The sequence below is a fragment of the Crocodylus porosus genome, unplaced genomic scaffold, assembly GCF_001723895.1.
Source record: "Crocodylus porosus isolate Cpor-Errol unplaced genomic scaffold, CroPor_comp1, whole genome shotgun sequence".
Taxonomy (NCBI): Eukaryota; Metazoa; Chordata; order Crocodylia; family Crocodylidae; genus Crocodylus; species Crocodylus porosus.
Genome location: NW_017728918.1, coordinates 87,911,258 through 87,929,143, shown reverse-complemented (window position 1 = coordinate 87,929,143; position 17,886 = coordinate 87,911,258). Strand labels below are relative to the sequence as shown.

Here is a 17,886-nt window from a genome sequence, read left to right as displayed (position 1 = left end):
CCTTGCGCCCCACCAGCACTCTGGCTTGTCTCGCAACCTTGCGCCCCACCGGCACTCTGTCTTGTCTCGCAACCTTGCGCCCCACCAGCACTCTGTCTTGTCTCGCAACCTTGCGCCCCACCGGCGCTCTGGCTTGTCTCGCAACCTGCGCCCCACCAGCGCTCTGGCTTGTCTCGCAACCTTGCGCCCCACCGGCACTCTGGCTTGTCTCGCAACCTTGCGCCCCACCGGCATTCTTCAATCGATGCCCCCTTTGCCTCAGGGTCCTTGTCGCCCCCTTTACTCTGGGATGCTTATCGTGCTGTGCCCGCTCTGGTGCCAGGGTCCCCACACTACCATGGAGCCCCTGTGAGGCCTCCTCCAACCCCTAATAGCCTTGCCCAGTCCTCCAGTATTGAGCAGTAAACAGAAACATAAATTTAAACCATCCAGTTATAACCATATTCAAGTCTGTGACAGGGTTTCTCCCTCTCTTACCCATAACAAGTACCCGAGTATCTGGCCTCTTCCTTCTTGTTGCTCTGGCAGAGTTCCCACCCCTGTGGCTGTTGGTAGGGAACTGCCTCCCTGGCCTCAGCCTGGGTTTATATAGGCTAGGCCCTGCCCCTTTCTGGTCAGCTGACCAACAGCGGTTGCCCCAGCAACCAGTACCTGTGCCTCTTTATAGGAGCAGAGCACTGAGGTGCTCTGCAACAGTAACCCAGGAGCTTGGTAACATTCCCCGATTCCCAGGCCTGCAGAGTTGCTTGCCCTAGCTCCAATGTTATCCCAGGAGCCCTACTGCAGCCCTGCTGCCAGGAGCTCCTCTCCCTGTCCCTCTCAGGGCTAGACTGCCTGACCAGCTCAGGACTTGGCTTTATATTGTTCAAGCCCAGCCTCCTTCTGGTCAGCTGACTCTCTAATTGCAACTCCCCCCAACCATCTGCTGGCTGCTTCTCAGGCAGCCTCTCAAAGTGACAGGCATACCAAGCACCCTGTCACAGTGAGCAAACTATCTAGATGACATGGTAGCATTCATCAGTACCTGGAAGGAACATCTCCAGCAGGTCACATCAGTGTTACCTTGGCTTTCAGCCACAGGCCTAATGGCAAATGCCACAGATAAAAACAAACAGTGCTTAGGTTTTCTGGTTCAAGCAAATTATGAAAATTGCTTTTGGAACTGATGACCTCCAGGAGCTTCTGGGAAGAAACTTCTCTTTTAATAGTGAAAAATAATTAGATTAAAAATTCCAGAATTATAGTTAAAATAATGTCGTAAGTCAAATCATAGATCATATCAAGTACAAGATATTTTTCAAAAATCTAGAAAAAAGTAACCTTACATATATGACATGAGTTTGAACTCCTATCAGCCTACAGTATAACCTACACTAAGTAACAGTTTAGGTGAGCAGTGGGTGTTGTGACAGGCTCATTGCAGCTTCTGCCCAGCTCAGACTGTAATGTCTGTCTCCCTAGATTGCTCTCCTGCCGTGCCTTGTTCTTAATATTAAAGATTGATTAAGGGACGCTGCCAACAGGCCTTAGAGTGATCCATAATACCAATAATTTCCCATTGGGTCTCTCCTGAGACTCCACTATCCTCAATCTAGCCCTCAGGCCTGATAGGTTCCTCTCAGCCTGCTAGGCCCCTGTAGGGCACCTGTAGCCTTAAGAACAAATTGCATGGCTCCTTTTCCTCTCCTACACCAAGCCCCAATCCTCACAGATGTTATCTCTCTTTGATGTTAAATTATTTATACACTCGGCCCCTCTTCTGGAATCTTGGACCCCTGGTCCCACATGCAGCCCGTCCTCTGGGCTCTCAGACCCTCTAGTCGTGCTTAGCCCACTCTGGGCTTGTGAACCCTCTGACCCAGCTCAGCCCTTCCTTGGGCACATGGACCCTCTGGCCCAGGTCTCAGACTTTTCTTAGTCTCCTGGACCCCTACTCAGTCTGGGTCCCAGTTTTAGTCTGAGGGCTCCTGGATTACTGGTTTTCTAAACTGGCCTTGAGCCTGTCACTGTAGAGCTCAAGGTTAAACTACCAGTGCAGCTTAAATAAACAAGAAGCATCACCACCCTCTGGCAGACATCTCAAATCCTCTAGGGACGTAACATGAACAAAGGCTACTTGCCTGTAAATCCATTTCTCTGCCCAGGGAACTTGCCTCTGTTCCCAGGCCTGTAGAGTTGTTTAGCTAAGTCCAGGTGCCTTCAGGAGACCTGCTGCCATAAGCTCCTTACTTTGTCCCCCAGCTGCAGGAGAGGTGGGCAGACTCCACAGGAAAAAAGCATTGGGCCCCTCACTAATTCTGCCTTCAGTAGGCACCTGTCTTTTTTTTTTTTTTGGCCTGCAGCAGGGGGCAAGCTGCCAGTGGGCCAAACAGCCCCTGAGCTGTGGGGGGCCCCAGTACTTTCCACTGTGGTGGCGGTGCCCTCTGGGGAAGAGATGGATCAGTCTGGGTGCTGCCTCCAAGTTGGGGAAGTACTCAGCCCACTAGCAGCCTGCCTGGGTGGCCCTGGCGAGCACCACTGCCACAAAGGACTGGGGCCTCCCACAGCTCAAGGGGCCTCTTGGCCTGCTGGCAACTTACCCACAGGCTATGAGCAGGCTCCACCAAAAAACAAAGCAAGAATCAGGCCCCTTGCCATAACGTGACAAAAAAATAAAACACCTAAATTGAAATGGTGGGTTATAATTAAAAACCCACCATTTCATTTTAGGGGGCATAGAAAACTAAGCCACTGTCACATGTACAAGCACCCATGTAGCTCACGCCTGAGCCCTCTTCTGGTCAGGTGAGTCCCTTATTAGCTCCTCTCTGCCACCTTCAAGCAGCCTCTCAGGCTGCTTGCTCTCTTAAAGGAGCAGGCATATTTTACTGCCCTGCTACAGGTGTCTTGCCTTTAACATACATGAAAATAAAATCTGATCCAGTGTCATTATTTGGTCAGTTATATTCAATTAAGTAGTATGTCTTTTTTCAAAAACATGCAGGACTTGATGGCTGAGCAGGATTCTCAGTATCTTATTGAACTGGATGGAAATAAGCACCCAGATGAGCTCATTGCAGTAAGTAAGCTGTATGTATATTTAGACAAATTCTATTAGAAAAGAACCATTGCTGAAGCTGGCACATTCATTAAAATTATATTGGCAAAGACCTATAATTCATAATGCTGTTGCTAGAAAATACTTGCTTATTTAGATGCTTCTTTTCTTTGTTACCTAAAAAAAGAAATCCAATTATACTTACTATACATTCTACAGCTTAAACAGAAACATGTCCCTAGTTGACTATAATTCACATCATGTTGCATGGAGTTATCATATGCAGTATTTGATAACTTGCCAAGCATCTTTATTAACATGAATAAAACTATAAAGGAATTTATTAATATTTAGTTATTCTAACATAATATATTTTATAGTATTGTTTTACTGCAGTTTCACCTAAAATAAATTAAACTATTTTATACCTTTGTGATATTAACTTGGCATTGCAATACAAGAGGCTTGGATTAAATGTCTGGACCATACTTTCCTTTTTTTGTAGAAGTTCTACTGAGCAACATAAATAAAAAATGTCTAGTCTTTTTAGCTCATGTCACTCAATAGCAAAGTCTTTTCCTTAAGAAAGACTAATGTTGATAAACAAGGGCAGAAGTTCTATTTCTTGCTTTGCCAAGCACAGTGGCTGTAGCATTGTTGCACCTCAAGAATGAGTAATTAAATGAAAAAGATTGAATTGTGTCTTCAGCTACATAGAACAGGTGTCACCACTGTCAGTGCACTCCACTGGATACAAATTAAGGTCTAAATCTTGTAAGTACATTTAATTATGATGAGTAGTATTTATGGTAATAAAGTTAGGTATTTGCAGGTTTATAGAATTAGGACCTTAATTTGTATAACTTATGGTCAGTAAAATAGAGACAATATTGAAAAGAAGATCTAGTTGTGTAATAATTGATATTTTTTTCTATGAGCAGAGATGTGGGGCAGAAAATTTTCTGAAAAAATTTCCACTGCTTTATTTTCCACGAGAAATTTTCCATTTCTCAAAATTCATTGTTTCATAAAATTCAATAGTAACAATGACTGGATGCCAATACAATATTAGGCAAGCTTGGCAGTTTCAAAGTTGTAATTAATGTTTTTCAGGTGATTATCCCTAGGAAGTGTGTGAGAGAGTACATAGATGTTTTATTGATTTGCAGACAGGAGGGTAAATACACTCACATAATAATCCAAACCAAAGTCAAGTTATGAATGCACCTAATTGGCTGTGCAGGTCAAATCAAAACCAAAGCATAGCGTAATCATGCACGGTTCCTTGGGTGTGCTAAATTAGTGTGTCAGTAGGTTTCAGTGCCTTTGTTTTTTCTTTAAATTTAAACAAACGATGTAAAGGAAGTACATGCTATTGTGTATTGTCTTTACATTTTTACAAGTGTTCCAATAAAAATAATTTATTTTTGCATAAACCTTTGAATATATATGAATATAACGTTTAAACCACATTAAGTATGCTGTATTTAAATTTTTTTCCTAATCAAATCTTTCAGTTTAAATACTTTTGGCTATTGGGACATAAAATTAACATGGGGGTACTTTTTTAGTTTTGTTTTCCAAATATAAGTTAAGTGGAAAAATGCTAAATCACGTCACGCTGTATTTAGGGCATTGGAAAATTTTTCAATTCAAAATTTTCTGGAAAATCCACATCTGTCTATGAGTAAGGCAAAACTTATTACAAGCCAAGCTCCATCATAGCAAATTTTGCTTCTCTGTTTCTCAGGCTCTTTAGACAGGTTTTGCTCTCTTAGGGAGATTTTTTCCCCTTCTTTTCTTACCCTGCATACACCTCTTCCCACATGGGGAAAGATCCTTTGTAGGACTTTTTGTTCCTTTTGGAATCTAAGCCTCAGTACATATGGATGAGATAAGAGGCCAGAGCCAGGGGTTTCTGCACTGTCTATACCTGCTGTGCATTTTGCAAGAGCTCTGATGAACATGTTGGATGGCCCAAAGCTATACAATGAGAAATATTACATATTGGTACTACATAAATAAGAAGTTAGTTGTAAAGCTTTCATACCATAAAAACAATTTTGAATGGTGATTTACCCAAGACATTCTTTTTTCTTTAGTCGGTATTAGCCCGGCTTCAATCCATGGGCCTTCCAAATGGAGCACTGATAACCAGACTTCAAAGCCCAGAGGAAGAATTGCCAGAGACAATGGAAAATGTAACTGTGTTATATGCTTTTTTAGAAATTTGGTTGCCTACAGTAATTACAATAATTGGTTGTTTATTTTTTTTTATATTACGCTCTTTTGCTATAACACTTTTGTTTTACATTATACACTTATTGATAAAGAACAGTGCTTAAATTTAAAAAATGGAGGCATTTATTGTTCAGTTACAGTGGCAGAAATGTGAGTTTAAGAAAATGTATTTCAGGTGTACAGAGCCAGAACTTTAATAAACATTCCAAAAAAAAGCATGGAAAAACATGACTTTAATATCAGGATAGTTTTGTACCTAGATCTCAAAAAGAAAGTTTTGAACAAGACTCAGTCTGAAGAAATATAAATAAAATTTCTCAGGAAAAGAAAAGTACTTAAAGATAGTTTTTTCAGAGGTTAAAGAACAAAGCAGCAAGCTGGCTTCATACTGTCTCTACTCTTTTACCTGAGGCTTTCAACATACTACATAAAAAAGAATTGCTACAGTTTTAGATGCTGAAAACAAATACATTTTACTTTCTTTTTTTAAGTTATAATATGGTGGATCACCAGTGATCTCTTTCTTTTACCTGTGTCATTGGATGTGGTTTCAAGAGAGAACTCTCCTTAAATAACTAAGCTATGTTATCTGGCCCCATTTTTGTAAAACTAAGAACATAAATCTTACATACAGATAGACTGTAGGATCAATATAACATCCTCCTTCAGCTTCTTTTATACATAGAAGAATGCATGGTTGTTTTGCTTGCTATGTCATCAAATCTTCAAAGCTTTGAATTCGGGTAAAGCAAGTGGCACCTTCCTGATTAGGGTTATACTTTCAGGGAAAAGCACTTTTTCACAGAATCGAGCTTTAGCAGATCCTTACAAGTGGTCAATGAACAAGAGTCCTGCATACAGAAAAATTCCCAAAAAAAGGATTTGGCAATCACTGTTTCTTTTCTTTGAAGGAAGCCCTTTTTGTTTTCCATCCTGTGAGGTCTGTTTTAATACCTCCTACAAGCAGTTCTGTCAATCAGATATATAATATATCAGAACTGGCATTTCTATAAGCATAGAATAGAAGTTTCTGTTTCCTCGTTCCATTGCTCAGAATTTGGTCTCCTTTACAGTACAATGGGAATTTCCATAGCTCAGAATTACTTGTGTTGCCCAATGTATTTAACACTATATCCCTTTCTCCCCATTGATCAATGATTTTACTTCCTCTCTTTAAATCTGTCATTTTTAACCTTCCTGTTGTTAACGAGAGAGTTTTTCAGTAGTTGGCAGCATTTAGTACTCCTTTAAATGGGTACATATTAAGTATTACTAAAAATGATTTACATTTAATTAATATGTTGTAGCTGTGGTGTTTTCATAATGTAAACTGAGGGAATTTTTTAAGGGTTATTTTTAAGCAGATTAAAAATAAAATGTTTCAAGTAGTTATTCCTTAAAGTTGAGTAGTGAAAAAAATTCAATTTTTCACATATTTTGGTTATAAAAGTAATTACTACTCAAGTATTTGTCCCCTGTCTTGCAAAATATTTTAAAATGAGAAATCATATACAATTCTGCATATATAATTTTTAGCAAAAATTAAACATTCTTTTACTGTTCTCTTAATATACAGGATGAACTTTTCCGGACTCTTTCATCCTACAAACTAATAGCACCTCAATACCGCTGGTGCAGAAGCCAATGGGGAAGAGTATGTCCTGTAGCTTTAAAAGAGGGTAACATTGAGATGGGGCTTCCTGACTTGGCTGTCAGGTAAGCAAAAACTAGTATTGTGTACTGGTATTTCTACTTTGTAATGCACAGTGTCTATACCTTTTATTTTTCCCCCCACAGCTTTCTAGGTAAAATGTATGTACTGTCGTCTCAAGAAGCCTTGAGAGCATTTATGTTGAATCCACGGCCCTATCTACTACCACCTATGCCACTTCCTCCTTGTAAAATACTAGTACTTGGACCTCCATTGTCAGGGAAAACAACTCTTTGTAACTTGATTGCAAACAGATATAAAGGTCAGGTAGGTATATATAAATATTTTAAGTTAGTTGAAAGATTAGACTTCAAGATTTTAGGCTGTTGTTTTTTAAAGTGATTTGAATGATAGATGTGTAATATATCAGTCATATGTCCTTCATTTATAAAAATCACTGCTTATTCTTCAGATTATCTTTCCGTGAAATATACATCAGTTTAGCAAAAAAACTACCCATGTATCTGACATGAAGCAGCAATGTATACTTCCATTTATATCTTTAACACTTTCAGTAGCAATTGCTTTTACTACCCTTTATTATGTTAGTCATATAAACATTGCAATTATACAGGTGTAAAGAATATAATGCATTCTTTGTAGGATGTTGTAGAAAAAACAAAACAAAATGTAATATTGTACTTTAAATATACAGGCTAGAACCTGAGAAAAGCTGAGTATCTGCCAATCTCATTAATTTTAATCGTTTGAGGGTATTTATTTGGTATCTGGTTCATCACAAGAGTTGTATCACATTACTCTCTTCATACAGATATTTTTTTAGGCAGACACTGTGGCTAACATTTAGTTAGTTTATGATTTTAGAGGGTTTTATAAGCATATACATTTCAAATCTCTGGATTTGTGCAACAAATGCAATAATTTGGTAAAATCCAATTACAGGAAAGAGTTCTGCTTTGGCATTTTGGCAACTACAGTCATAATAGTTCATAATAGTTCTGGGTGTACCAAAATCACCAGGAGGGCTGAGTGGTTAACGCATTAGACTTCCAATTCAATGGGTGTATGTCTATGTGGGTTCAAACCCCACTCCTGGTAGTTGCCATTTAATTTTTCTGAGCAGGGACCATCCCCCATCAGAATTCAGGATGGACACAGGAGTGAGTCCACCAGGCCTAGGGTAAGGGAGGACCAAGTTAGGGAATTTCTGGAGGGGCTGGACATGTTCAAATCAGCAAGTCCAGATGCTCTCCGCCCTAGGGTGCTGAGGGAATTGACAGGGGTCATCGCAGGGGCTCTGGCATGGCTTTACAAGTACTCATAGTGTTCTGGACAGGTGCCAGAAGACTGGAAGAAGGCCAATGTGGTCCCCATTTTCAAAAAAGGGAGGAGGGAGGACCCAGGTAACTATAGGCCCATTAGTCTTACTTCAGTCCTGGGGAAGCTCTTTGAAAAAATTATCCAGGAGCACATCTGTGAGGGACCAGCAGGGGGGGTGATGCTCAAGGGCAACCGGCATGGGTTCATTAAGGGCAGGTCCTGTCAGACCAACCTGATTGCCTTGTACGATCAGGTCACAAAACCATTGGACACAGGTGTCATGGTGGGTATAGTCTTTCTCCCACCCCATTTTCATTAAAAAGCTAGGTGACTGTGGCATTGATGCCTACACAGTCAGATGAGCTGCAAATTGGCTAGGGGGCTGCACCCAGACAGTGGTGGTGGATGGGTCATATTCGACCTGGACGGATGTGGGCAATGGAGTCCCCCAGGGCTTGGTCCTTGGGCCCGTACTGCTCAACTTCTTTATCAGCAACTTGGACAAGGGGATGAAAAGTACCCTGTTCAAATTTTCTGACAACACCAAGATCTGGGGCAAGGTGGGCATGCTATAAGGGAGGGATGGGATACAACTGGACCTGGACAGCTTACAGGGGAGGGCAAATGTAAATAGCATAGGATTCAATACTGACCAGTGCAGAGTACTGCACTTGGGCAGGAAGAACCAGCAGCATACCTATAGGCTGGGGAACTCCCTTCTTGAAAGCACAGTGGCAGAAAGAGCTCTTGGAGTCATTATTAATTCTAAAATGAACATGGGCCACCAAAGTGAGGACGCGGTCAGCAAGGCTAACCATACCGTTTCATGTATCCACAGATGCATCATGAGCAGGTCCAAGGAGGTGATCCTCCCCCTCTGTGTGACACCAGTCAGGCCACAGCTGGAGGACTGTGTCCAGTTCTGGGCACTGCACTTCAGGAGGGATGAGTCCAGCATCAAGAGGGTCCAGAGGAGGGCCACTCACATGAGCAGGGGGCAGCAGAGCAGGCCCTACAAGGAGAGGCTAAGGGACCTGGACCTGTTCAGCCTTCACAAGAGAAGGCTGAGAGGGGATCTAGTGGCCATCTATAAACTTACCAGGGGGAACAGAGGGGAGTGGGTGAGACCCTGTTCCCCCAAGCACCTCCTGGAGTAACAAGGAATAATGACCACAAGTTGACTGAGAGTAGGTTCAGGCTAGACATCAGGAGGCACTACTTCACAGTCAGGGTGGCCAGGATCTGGAACAAGCTTCCAAGGGAAGTGGTGCTGGCTCCTACCTTAGGGGTCTTTAAAAGGAGGCTTGATAACTCCCTAGCTGGGGTCATATGAGCTTAACTTAGTAGGAGTCATATGAACCCAGTATTCATTCCTGCCCAGGGCAGGGGGTCAGACTTGATGTTCTGCTCAGGTCCCCTCCAACCCTACATCTATGAATCTATGAATCAGTAATTCAGTCCATATCATATTGGCACTGATAAAAGGAAAATGAACATTATTGGCAATTGGCTTTTTTGGCTGATGTGGCCAATAATGTTGCCAATAAATGCTGTATGCATTCACACAACCACAGCATGCATGTGGCCAGGAACGCAGCCCAGCAGCTTGGAGAACAGCATTCAGCCAGTAAGTCTGTGGGAGGAAAGGGGTGTGGGAGAGGGAAGGAGCACGTGGGAAACAGATCGAGGCCCCTGTGGTGAGAGAGGGAGTGGGTGGGGCTGGAGCTGGGGCAATGGCAGGTGCCCAGCTGGTATGGGGCAGGGTGTGGGTTGGAGCTGTGGCTCATCTGGGGGGTGCAGAGGTGAGGGGAGGAGGAGGGGTTCCAACTGCTGTGTGCACCCTTAGGGGAGGCATAGTGCACATGTGCTCTCTGAATCTGTGCATAGGGTAAGGGCAGGCTGCCACTGTGTACTCAGGGTCAGAAGCTGTGCTGCCCTCTTCCTGATGGGGCACTGGGCTAGGGCCAGGGCTGGTTGCGATGCTGGGAGGGGCATGGCAATGGGAGGGGGGGCTATGCCAAAGTTTGGGGTGGCTGTAGTCCCCCTGTAGCCCCCCCAATGCTGCTGCTGCCTGCCCCACCCCACCCTGCCCAAGCGCATACCCAGCCATTGGCAATGTGTAGGGGGTACACGCAGCTGCACATGCACCCCCTGAGCGTGGCGGTGCACCCCTTACAAAAAGGTGCCACTGACACTGTTGCAGCACCTGCAGGCAGTTGCCACTCACCATATCCCCTCCCTACCGCCAACACCACTAGCAGCATCTGCAGGTGGTCGCCAATCCTGGGTCAGTGCTCACCCCTCCCGCCCTGCTGCCACTGGCAGTGCTGGCAGCATCTGCAGGAGCTCACTGCTTACTGCCACCACACTCCTGCTGCCGTGCTCCCACCCCCACCATGTCCCCCCAGCCACCGGGGGCATGTGTCATTCATGGCCCCAGCCCATCTCCCTCCACTAAGAAGGTGCCAGCACAGCCTCCAGCCCCAAGCATGCAGCAGCAGCCTGCCATTGCCTCATGCACAGATCCCAGGGGCACATGCCCCCCATACCTCCCCCAGGGATGTGCATGGTGGCAGAACCCCACACTCTGCACCCCCCAGACAAGCTGTGGCTATGTCCCATGTGCCACCCTGCCCCAGCTGGGCAGCGCCTGCCCCTGCCCCAGCCCCAGCCCCACTCCCTCCCTTATCATGGGGGCCTCAACCTGTCCCCCACACTCCCTCCCTCCCCACCTCTCCTTCCCCCACAACAGACTTACCAGCCAGATGCTGCTCTCCAAGCTGCCGGGCTGCATATCAGCAATCGGATCAGTATCAGCCAATATGGCTAGTAAAAAAACCATGAACAAATACAAAATGGGGGATAACTAGCTCTAGATAGTAGTAATGTCAAGAAGTACCTATGAGTGTCATCCTTTGTATTCAAGAGAATCAGATTTTGTAATTTAAAATAATTTGGTGCATGAAAAAGCTGTGAGAGAAATGTTGCTTTTACAGAAGCGATTGGAGCCTTTCCAAATTCATGCCACCCTTAGAGTAGAATTTGTTTCTGTATGTTTGTTTGTGCATATCCCTATGAGCTCAAACGTTTTCTGTAGGTTCTTGATATAGCCAAACTTATCCAACCAAGTATGGAGAAAACAAGGGAAAAAATCATTGAACAAGCACGTTCTGAAGCAATAGTAGCAGCTATAACAGCAGTGAAAAATAAGCTGGAATACAAAAAAATGTTAAAAGAGCAAGGTAAATAATGCGTTTCCTGTCTTTCGGACTGTCTTACTAATGTTTAGATTAATTCAATAAAGCAGCTTCTTCTACTTGGAAATATTTTCAACTTTATCAGCAGAGTGCATTTAATTATGTTGTATAATTTATTTTTTTACCCTTCTACCACTGGTTGAGAACAAAAGGACAGCACTAACCAACTATAAGAAATCTCCTAAAACCATAACCCTGGAAAACCTGAGAAAGGCTAAAAGAGAAATGCAAAAGGAGGCTAAGAGGTGTAACTAAGCTTTTTGGCTGACACTGATGATATTCAGAAAGCAGCTGCTGCAGGTGATAGCAGAGTTATCAAATGAGGAAGGAAGGAATCAAATGAGGAATTGGTCCAGTCAAAAAGAAAACAGCTCTGCTGAAAGACTTAAATGGAAATGTCAGTATTGATAAACAAAAAACACTCGAGTGTTGGATTGAACACTGTGGAATTTTCTATACTCTAGTGAGACTGAAATCAAACACGAAGAGATTGAAGGATTACCAGAGTTCAAAGTTATGATGGATTTAGACAGTGAGCCTACATTAGAAGATTTACAGAAAGCCATGAAATTGATTCCTGGGAATAAGGCATCTTGCAACAACTGTTTGCCTGCTGGAATGTACAAATGTACCAATGATGAATTACTTCAAAACCTGCATGATGTTATACTGCTCTGATGGAAAGAGGAAGCAGTACCACAAAATTTCAAAGATACTTAGTTTGTACAAGGATGCAAAAACAAAGGGGATAGAAGCAACTGACAGTTATAAAGGTATCTCTCTGTTGACCATTACCATAAAAATTGTAACTTGCATCGTGCTTCCTAGGTTGCAGTCTCTAGGGGCACTTTTATACGTGCTCTGTAAAATAGGCAGTGCTTTAATTAGGGGGATAGGCAGTGCTATAATTAGAGTGTCTCTGAGAACTGTTCTAATTAAACCATCACAGTGTCTCATGTATCAGCATCCCTGTGCTTCAAAATGGCAGTAGGGGTGCTTGAACTAAAGCTTGTCGAATGAGCTTTAGTTCAAGCACCCTCACCACCATTTTGAAATGTGGGCAGATACACAAGATGCAAGAGGCTGCTAGAGCACAGTAATTGCCATGCTCCAGCAGACTTGATTGAGTTGGCTCTGACATGGTGTAATTACAATGCATTGGAGCAGCCTCCACGCTCATGTATAGGCACCTAGGTGAAAGAATCTATTCTGAAAGTCAATGTGGTTTTCACTTAGGATGCTCCAGCACCGATACGATATTTTCAGTCAAGCAAGTGCAAGAAAAATATAGAGAAAAATGAATACCACTGTACATAGTTTTAATTGATCTAAGGCCTTCAACACAGTCAATAGACAGTGCTTTTTTACTCTTCTGAGGAAACTTGGTGTCTCCCCAAACTTGAATATCATTTCCTCATTACATCAAGGTACAAAGGTAGCTGTACTGTATGAAAACAAAGAATCAAATGCCTTTAACATTGACAATTGGGTGGAAAAGGGTGTGTCTTCATCCTGTCCTTTTTACATATACTTTTCATTCTTGCTTCTTTGTGCATTCAAGGACAGCAATGATGGCATTTATCTTTGAACCAAAGTAAACGGAGGCTTGTTCAACGTTGCAAGGTTTTGAGTGAAAACCAAGGTAAAAGAACTGGTACTGAGAGACTTCCTATTTGTTGGATGATGCGGCCTTGGTTGCCAACAGCGAATCTTCCCTGCAAAATTTCTTGGGCAAATTGTTTGAATCATGCAAGAGCTTTGGGATAGCAATTAGTCTCAAGAAGACTTTTATCATGTACCACGGGGTGCAAGAACTAATACCTGACATCACTCTGGAGGTTAAATCTCTTGGAGTAGACAGTTTTTGTTACTGGTGTTCTACAATCAGCTGGGATCTTGACCTTCAGAATGCACTGACTAACAGAATCAGAAAAGCTGCTAAGAATTTCAGGCTATTACAGAAATGTGCATAGAATAACAGCAAACTATCAGCTCAGGTGAAGATGCTAATCTATGAGATTTGTATGCTGTCATCCCTGCTTTATGGTTCAGAAATGTGGACTACATATACTAGGCACATCAAGAGACAGAACAGCTTCCGTGTGAGATGTCTGCATAAGATCCTGAAAATAAAGCAAAAAGACAGAATATCAAACACAAAGGTACTAGAGCAGGCAGAAATGACACACTGAAAAAACCATTATCAAGAAAAGGAGGTTGTGATGGATTGGTCATGTCAAGAGTATGGGAAGAGACCATATCCCCAAAAATATTTTGTATAGCAAGATTCATGATGGCTCTAGAAAGTGGGGTATCTGTACCTGAAAACTTGCAAAGCAGATTTTTTTCCAACTATTTGAGTTGATCTAATATAAAATATCAAATTTACCCACAGAATCTTGTCTGTCTATGTCCTTAGACCAACACAGCTACAACCTACACCCCTGAAACATGGATATTAATATGAATTCATAATATAGTTATATAATGATGAAATCAATTTCAAGCCTAGCATTCAGAATCTCAGATTTTAATCTCAAACTAACTCTTGCAGAAGACTGGATACTGTTTCTAGACTTAAGTACAACTGCTCACAATAAAAAATGGCCCATTTTCCAAATAATTATATTAAAAGTATTACATAGGTATAGGTCTATCTACTCTTCGCACTTCAAAAATTAACTGCTATACAGTGGTAAAATAATGATCTATTTCCATAATTCTATTGTCCTTTCCAGGAAAACATAAAGAAACCAAAAAATTATTCATTCAAGCTTGGATCACCCTCATTAAAGGCTTTGAATCATCAGCTTATTAACTAGGACATCCTGTACTGCATTAATCGTATTTTCTTTTTAGAGATCTTGTTTATTGGAAGTAGCTAAAGACATGTGTGAAATGTTTTTCTATAAGCTTTCTGTATAAAATTCACACTAAGACAAGGATCTTTAAGTCATTGAGTCAAGGTCTGCCACGACAGGAAAGTTGGTGGACAAATCCATGAGTGTAAAATGGATCATGGTGACTCTGTTAGAAGAACCCATGCAGGACTTGATATGACACTTAATATGTATTTAATATTGGTTTTTAATTAATATCAGTGTCATCCTGCCTTATTTCCTCCTACCCATCACAATTGGGATGAAATGGTTCATGCCTGCCATTGCAGTCCCAGCCCCCACGCTCTTTGCAGCTTTATGCTAATCTTTTGGGTGTCATTTACCTGAAGATCATAAAAGGTAAAGCTCTGTGACAAGAATGCTGCAAAAATTATGCTTCCCAGAAAGGCTACAGAGAAAAACCTCTGTTTCTTCGTATCTGAATCAAAAGAAACTGAAGAAGATTAACCCTCTACACAAGTAGGTTGCAGAGATATTGATGGAGGTGTTTAGTGGTATTTTTATCTCCCTGGAGAAGTCTAACTATTACAATTGTCCAAGCTGCTGTCTTGGCACTCTGCTGCAGACTGGCAGAACATCTAATTATGTGGATGAAGCCAGCAGTTGCATAACATTTAATGGACATTTTCTGTTACAAAAAGAAATATTTGTAATTCTGACTTTCTGAACATTTAAAATCTCTGTAATCTATCAAGATTATAATATGTGTGGATCAGTAATGTTCTATGTTTTTAACACAAATATTAGAGTTGCTTTCTTTGTGTTAAAGAAACACTGCTTCAGTACAGTTTTTTGCTTTGATTTTATTTTTCAAAAATAAAAATTATTGAAATTAGAGTGAGTGTTAATTTGAAGAAAATGTGTTTATCATGTGCCCAAAATGTATCTATATTTAATGTTATTTCACAGCTGCAATGGATGCCCAAGAAACTAGTAGTGACAAAGAAATGGAGGAGATGACAGAAGTCACTAAAACTGGGGAAGAAGGAAGCATGGAAAAAGAGGCTGGAACTACAAAATCTGACATCAACAAAGAAGGTAAAAAATAACCATAATCCCTTACACTGTGCTATCAAAGTTCTTTACAGTTTCAAAAATGAAGAGTTACCGTTTCCTTTCCCTTTTCCTCATCTGAATTGGCAGGAATATTTTAAGGCTTCATTATTATTACTGGAGGAAAGTTAAACTGAAAAGTAAATTTTGGTAGTGTTGGAGTGATGTAGCTGTGCTAGTTCAGGAAATATACTAGAGGCAAGGAGTTTTGTGAGTGATATCTTTAACTGAACAAATTTCAAAATTGGGAGAGATATAGACGAGCTTTTAGATACAAAGTACCTTTCCCTAGGTCTGAGAAAGAAACAGAAACAGCTTGAGATCACAATGTAAAGATAAAAGATACTATCCACAAAAATCCTCATTTCTCATATAAAAGTAAACTTCTGTAGTTTGTTCTAAAGATGGTGACTTTTTACTCCTGAAACTGTCCCTACGCTTCTCCTTATGTAAAAACTTCCCATTGACTTTGATAAGGGTTAGGCATCCATTTTGGTGAAAAGTTTGATGTTTTCATGTACATTTTTTCTAAGACTTCGTTTTCCAAAAATGACTCAGAAAAAATAGGGATTCCAATTCATAGACAGTTCTCCAAATGACTTCATTCTGTTGACTTTTTTCCAACCCTCACCCCTTCAGAACATCCACTTGTGAGTCAAACTCTACTTACTACTTTTATGTATATCATGCCAAGTGTTAAATTTATCAAGATTTGTATATTAATGGTTTAGGATTTTGAAAAAAGAAAGGGAAGGACTTCAGTATAGGAGAGTTTTGAGTTACAAAATAATGGAATTGGAGTCATGCAGACATGAGTTATATAAAAATATTTTAAAGGTTTACTTAGCTCACTGCAGCTCATTACAGGTAGTAGAATCACTCAGTTTCTATCACACACAGATACATGTCAGCAACTGCAAAAGAGGCAGATATGCATCTAAATAAAAGTACTGAAGGTGAAAATAAATATGTTTATTATACTGGATATGTATATAACACAGATTTGTAGATTGTAAGGCCAGAAGTGACCTTGGAAGATCATCAGGTCCAGCCCCCTGCACCAAGCAGGAAAGATAACTGTGGGTCAGGTGACCCCTGCAAGGTGACTGTCTAGTCTCCTCTTGAAGATTTCCAGGGTAGGTGCTTGCACCACCTCTGGAGGAAGCTTATTTCACAGTCTGGACACCCTGACTGTGAAGAAGTTTTTCCTAATGTTGAGCCTGAATCAGTCTTCCAGGAGTTTGTGGCTAGGTTTCCCCTTGGGTGCCCTGGTGAACAATTGCTCACCAAACCCTTGATGTACTCCTCTAGTGTAGCAGTAAGCTGCTACCTGGTCCCCTCTCAGCCTTCTTTTCTTCACGCTGAAGAGTCCCAGATCCCTCATCCTTTCCTCGTATGGCTTGTTTAATTAACACAGTAATTAAGCTTTTATAAATGTTCAATATTATATGGTCCTTTCTCAATGGCTCATGGCTGTTCCAAATTTATCTGGGTCATTTTATATAACTGGATTTGAATGAGAATGAAACATGTCTAAAGTTCATCCAGAATGGTTCAACAGCTTAAAGTTTGGAGACAAAAGAGAAAAATACACCTTTTGACTTTACTGAAAAATAATTTTGATTATTATTCAATAGTTCTAGCACCTTAAAAATAACTTGAAATGTCTGTATGCTACTTTTTGGTCTGGTCAAAATCAGTTTGGTTACAAATATTAAAAATCATAATTGGAAAAAGATATTTGAAAAACAATAAGAGTTTTTAAATGCCAATACTTTCTTTGAGTGTTTCATAGATTTCATAGACTTTAGGGCTGGAAGGGACCTCGAAAGATCACCGAGTCCAGCCCCATTCCCAAAGGGCAGGAAGACAGCTGGGGTCATAGGATCCCAGCAAGATAAGCATCCAATTTGCTCTTGAAGGTGTTCAATGTAGGTGCTTGAACCTCCTCCGATAGCAGGCTGTTCCAGACCTTGGGGGCTCAGACAGGAAAGAAATTCTTCCTTATGTCCAGCCTGAAACAGTCTTGCAGGAGTTTATGACTGTTCAACCTCGTCATCCCTTGGGATGCTCTGGTGAACAAACATTCCCCCAGATACTGGTGCTCACCATGGATAAATTTATAGGTGGCCATCAGATCACCCCTGAGCCTGCGCTATTTCAGGCTAAAGAGTCCCATGGCTCTCAGCCTGTCGTCGTAAGGTCTGTTTTCCTGACCGCTGATCATTCGCGTGGCTCTTCTCTGGACTCTTTCAAGCTTCTCCACATCCTTTTTAAATTGTGGGGCCCAAAACTGGACGTAGTACTCCAGCTGCAGCCTCACCAAGGCCAAGTACAAGGGGAGAATGACATCCAGGGATTTGCTTGAGAAGCATCTATGGATGCAAGCCAGCGTTTTGGTCGCTT

General features: G+C 41.6%; 1 protein-coding gene across 1 annotated transcript in view; it reads left to right on the top strand.

Moving 5' to 3' along the window:
* AK9 (adenylate kinase 9) overlaps positions 1–17,886 on the top strand; it is a 171,706-nt gene that overhangs the window by 54,802 nt on the left and 99,018 nt on the right. The window contains exons 9-14 of the mRNA XM_019538185.1: positions 2,984–3,058; positions 5,140–5,238; positions 6,855–6,994; positions 7,076–7,256; positions 11,368–11,512; positions 15,337–15,465. Of these exons, the coding sequence (XP_019393730.1) occupies positions 2,984–3,058; positions 5,140–5,238; positions 6,855–6,994; positions 7,076–7,256; positions 11,368–11,512; positions 15,337–15,465 (769 nt within the window). The remainder of the gene's footprint in view (positions 1–2,983; positions 3,059–5,139; positions 5,239–6,854; positions 6,995–7,075; positions 7,257–11,367; positions 11,513–15,336; positions 15,466–17,886) is intronic.